Here is a 5,387-nt window from a genome sequence, read left to right as displayed (position 1 = left end):
TAGATCTATCTAGAATATATGTTACATTTTTCACTCTCATTGCTATTTTATATTAGTGTGTCAAGGCTATTGCGTTATTAAGATTGTATAAAAACTCTGGGTGTGTGAGGGAGAGAGACAGAGTAGAAGCTACAGAACTCTGATTATTAATAACTGTATGGCTTTCTACCAAAAAAAATAACTGTATGGCTCTTGTGTTTTTTGGGTTTTCCCCATTGATGAAGTTTTTTGTTTGTCAAAAAGAACAGGAATAGTGGTGATTCTCTCCTGTTAGTTTTTTTGTGTTGGACATACATTATTGATGTCGGCTGTGTTTGGTATGCATTCTAGGTAGATTTTGCATTATCAGATGTTATAAACAACTGTTTTTATCACCCAAGAATGCGAAATTGACTTGGAATGCATTCCAATTTCCAAAAATGCATACCAAACACTGCCAACATAAGCCAGACTACAAAACTAAAAAGGACAGTTGTCATACCTACTTTCTGTATCCAACTCCTAAAGCTCGGTCTTTTTTGTGGCGAGCTTGTGCCAATGGCCTTGCAACGGCTGAAGCTCTCTCTAAGAGAAAGATACCCATTGATATTTCTTGCCAAAGGTGTGGTGCTCCTCTTGAATCGGTGGATCACATTCTCCTCGACTGTCCTTTTGCAAGGGCAGTCTGGTTCGGTTCTTCCCTTACTCTGTTCCTAACAATCCAAGTCTTCAACAGTTCATTCATAACTGGGATTTGTTCTCCAAGGTTGGTAAGCAGGGTGCTCACCAAACCATTTGCCTTATCTCCTTTGTGTGCTGGACCCTTTGGCAAGCTCGCAACTCTCTGATCTTCAATAGCTCCAACTTTACTCCCCAAGAGGTTATTAAATGGGCTGAGTCCTTGGCTAAGGAGTTCTGCTCTGTTGCTGATGGTACCAAGGTAACCCATTTGAATAAACAAGCCTCCACAACTCCTCCCTTTCCTTGGTTACCTTCCCCTCAATCCTTTTTCAAGCTAAATACTGATGCGGCGACCACCAAGGGTAGAGGCAGGATTGGTTTCGTCATCCGAAATTTCAACATGGAGGTTCAGCTGGCCATTTCAAAGCCTATCTTGTTTGCTTCTGTTCTTCAAGGTGAGGCTATGGCTGTTCCTGAAGGGTTGTTGTGGTGTATTTCAGAGGGCTTTGATCATGTGCAAGTGGAGACTGATTGTAAAGAATTGATATCCATCTTATTAAACACCTCTTCTCCTCCCCCTGTCGAGGTGAATCAGGTTGTTAAGGATATCAAGTTTATGGTGCCCCATTTTCGTAGTTGTGTTTTCAACCACATTTCTAGGGAGATTAACAGCGTGGCTGACTCCCTAGCTCGGAAGACCTTGTCTCTTGCGAGTGAGACTATATGGCCACCTTCCACTCCTTGGATTTGTGATCTTTGTAACTCAGACTCCTTGCACTGGACTCGCTTCAATAAATAAGTCTATTTCCTACCCCAAAAAAAAAAAAAATTCATTGGTAATGAAGCCAAGGAGTGAATTTTCAAATTTAACATCGGAAAAATTATCGCATGCAATTTTCTTTTGAGTTTTTTTCATTATTTTCTTTCTCATGCTCTTAATATGTTGGCGCCGCAATGTCAACGATATCTTTTCCAGTACAACCATTGGTGCAGCATGAAGATTCCTCTCCATATTAGTGTTAGGGAACCCTCTCCCTTTTTTAACATATTAATGTTGAGTGTTTTTCTCTCTCAAAATGTAATATCTCGACATCTAAATGACCTATAAATGGAAAAGAACTGACGTGCATGAATTTAAATTAGTTAAGGGAGGAAGAAGAGGAAACGGAAAAACCGGTTGAAAAAAAAAAAGTTTAAACTGGGATCATAGTGGGCGTTTACATCACAAAGGAGAAAACACCCGGTTGAGTGTTTTTTCTTCTTTTTTTTTTTTTTTGGGGGGGGTAGGGTGTTAAGAGTCAAGACACAAAGGGGAATTGAGTTGAGCCTGTGTGAAATTAAGTTCAGAGACCTCTGAAGGGTTGTGCCCTAGTTGCATTCCCTAAAGAGCGAGCCTTTTGGAAACTAGGAGTCGATAGTCTATTCGCTAATAGGTCTGCACTACCTTTCCCAGACAACCAACCAAGCCTTGCTGGTCCATAGGAGGTTTTATTTTGAAAAATTTTTGAGGAAAATTTTTTCGCAATACACGGTGAAAGAAGCATCTATAATCTAGAGTCATAATTATTGACGAAATTTTGCTGGAATGTTTCTACTACAAGGTTGGCAGCAAGGAAATGGGATCTTGAAGGGTATTTTAGAAAATACTAAAACCTAGGAGGGTATTTATGAACCCAAAGAGGAAGTGAATTATTCCATTTCCGTGCCTGTTAAATTATTATTTGGATATTTTCCCAAAAAAAATATAATTTAGGTAACATGAAAAAAATCAACATTTGACAATCAAAGATATTTGCTTCTAGACCCTTTTAATAGTATGTCAAATCAATGATCAAGAAGAATGAAGAAAATTAAAAGGGAGATCACCTCTACATACATGTTCATTGCTAACATTGGCTTAATTGGTAGAGAACATTGAATTGGCTTAACACCTTGCAATGCAGGGCAGAGCAAATTGAATGGCAATGTAATTAGAGGTTGTTACTGTAATCTGAATAAAATCAGATAGAAAAGAGTCAAAATCTAAGACTTTTTCGTGAGAAAGGGTATTATTGAAATTTGGAGCTCAAGGGGCACATTTGAAGAGGCTTGACCATGTTGGTAGGTCATCCCAGTGGAAAATTATCCTCTCCAATTCCCTATAGCTCGGCAATGCGGCAGTGCTAGTGTGGATGTATGATACGTGGCAACTCAAACATCCGATGTTTCAAGCTCAATGACTATGTTGAGTTCAGACCGTTGGATGTTCAAGCTGTCACATGTTAGACATTCACACTAGCACTGCCACACTACTGTGCTATAGGGAAATGGAGAGGATTATAATCCCATCCTGGTACCCTATTCCAGGTGTCACTTAGTAATAGTAATATGTGAGAAAAGTTGGACAACCAAACGGTTTTCTTAATTTAGACTCACGATTCCATATAATTAAAATCTATAGACTTACGCAACCAAACGCAACCTAAACACTGGCTGGTTTGTAGATTCCTGCCTCAGTATAAATATCATCGTCCAACTTTGAATCATCCAATTGCTGCCCTAAATTGAAAAGCGATTTCAAAACCCCGACCCTTCTTCAGACCCTGTCGTCGTCTTCCTTGGCCTGAACCGCAAATCTGTAATCTTTGCACTCTCTCTCTCTCTCACTCTGTGGACCACTATTAGCAAAAGGTTGAAATACCGAATTTTGGATGCAATTGTATTGATCGAGACAGTTCACTGAAAAGCCGAAATACCGAATTTTTTTTAAACTTTTGGGACCAGACAGAAATGCCCACTGAAATGAAATTTACAGTCACGGCTTGAAGAAAGTCTGAGGAAGATCTTCTAGAGAATCAAAAATGGGTTTTCCACTTCGTGTTGGTCAGAGTTTTGTCTTGGCAGCGAAGAATTCTATCTGTCATTTTCGTGTTCAACCGTGTTTATGGCAAATGGATCGATTAATCCATACAGGAACAGAAGAACAAAAGAGCAGTCAAGTTGTCAGCACAGTCTGTGATTCGTTAAGGAGAGGTTTGAATTGGGATACTTTGAGCAAGAAGTTCGATTCAATTGAATTGAACTGTTCAATTGTCGAGAAAGTATTGCTGGAATTGAAGGAGCCAACCGAAGCAAAACGGGCTCTGAATTTCTTCCATTGGTCTGCTCGAAGGAAGAATTTCAAGCATGGGATGCACGCATACTGCATTACAGTTCAAATTTTGGTTCGAGCCTCGATGCTTGTCGATGCACAAGCTCTGTTAGAATCAATTGTTAGAAAGAATACAGAAGATGGCTTGTCGGGATTTCAGATTGTAGAGTCTCTTCTTGCTACTTATCAGATTACTCATTCTGGTCCATTCCTGTTTGATTTCCTGATTCAAACTTATTCCAGATTGAGGATGTTTGAAACGGCTTTTGAGGTTTGCCGCTACTTGGAAGAAAAGGGATTTTCAATCAGTCTTATAAGTTTCAACACTTTGATCCATGTTGTCCAAAGATCTGATCGAACCCCATTGGTATGGGACATTTATGAATACATGATTAGAAAGAGAACATACCCAAATGAAACTACATTCAAGATACTGATTAGTGCACTCTGCAAAGAAGGGGAGCTGTCAAAGTTTTTAGAAATTTTGGATAGAATCCATGGGAAGGGATGCCATCCTGCGGTGATTGTTAATACCTCTCTTGTCTATAGGATTTTTGAATCGGGAAGAATTGAAGAAGGAATCTTGCTACTGAAGAGGATGTTGCAGAAAAACATGATCCTTGATGACATAGCTTACTCTTTGATTATATATGCAAAGTGGAAAATGGGAAATCTGAAATCTATACAGGACCCATTTGAGGAAATGCTCAAGAGGGGTTTCCGTGTAAATCCTTTCCTTTATACTTTGCTCATAGGTGCTCACTGCAAGGAGGGAATGATTGACAAAGCAGCACAGCTGATGCAAGAAATGGAAACTATAGGGGTGAAGCCATACAATGAGACTTTTGATTTCCTCATCCAAGGATGTACGAAAGCAGGCAAAATGGAGGAAAGTTTAAGATTCTGTCAAGATATGATAAAGGGAGGATTCTTACCTAGTCTTGTTGCCTTCAATGAAATGGTGGAAAAGCTCTGTCAAACAGGGAATGTGAATCAGGCAAATGCGATCTTGACTGTTGTGTTAAATAGAGGCTTTCTTCCTGATGAGGTCACATATTCTCATCTTATTGATGGGTTTGGCAAACAGGGTAAATTCCAAGAAGTTCTCAAGTTGTATTATGAGATGGAATACAGAGCCCTGTCTCCTGGTTTAAATGCTTATGCTTCTTTGATTAGAAGCCTATGCCAATGCGGAAAGTTGACAGAAGCAGAGAAGTATTTGGCTGTTATGGATGGCAGGTCATTGATCCCAACTGTCTATATGTTTGAAACAGTAATAAGTGGCTACTGTGAGAAGGGTGACATAAAAAGGGCTCTTCACCTTTACAATGAGATGCTAAGGAAAGATTTGAAGCCTAATAATCATATTTCTAGGGTGTTAGACAGAAAAAATTAGTAATGCTAGTGCCATAGAGAAAGGCAAACATGGCATTGGAGAGGATTTGATATTAAAGATCAATTGATGTTGATTCTAAACCAGTTATAAATGATCTCTAATAGTCTTACCCTTCAAGTTGAATTGCTTTCATGTTGCTTTAGGGAATTGGAGAGGTTTTTTTTTAAAATTTTTTCTAACAAAAAACAAAAGACTTGAATT

The 5,387-nt window shown here is 39.1% G+C and overlaps 1 protein-coding gene across 1 annotated transcript; it reads left to right on the top strand.

The window, feature by feature from the left end:
• The first annotated feature begins 3,466 nt into the window (after positions 1 to 3,466).
• On the top strand, positions 3,467 to 5,226 carry LOC122655897 (pentatricopeptide repeat-containing protein At1g66345, mitochondrial). Its single transcript, XM_043850277.1, has one exon. The coding sequence runs from the start codon at positions 3,501 to 3,503 to the stop codon at positions 5,184 to 5,186; it is 1,686 nt and encodes a 561-aa protein (XP_043706212.1). The 5' UTR covers positions 3,467 to 3,500; the 3' UTR covers positions 5,187 to 5,226.
• Positions 5,227 to 5,387: the final 161 nt, after the last annotated feature.

Source organism: Telopea speciosissima, chromosome 3 (genome assembly GCF_018873765.1).
Source record: "Telopea speciosissima isolate NSW1024214 ecotype Mountain lineage chromosome 3, Tspe_v1, whole genome shotgun sequence".
Lineage (NCBI taxonomy): Eukaryota > Viridiplantae > Streptophyta > Magnoliopsida > Proteales > Proteaceae > Telopea > Telopea speciosissima.
The sequence above is the reverse complement of the archived record's forward strand: the minus strand, read 5'-3'. Positions and strand labels throughout refer to the sequence as shown.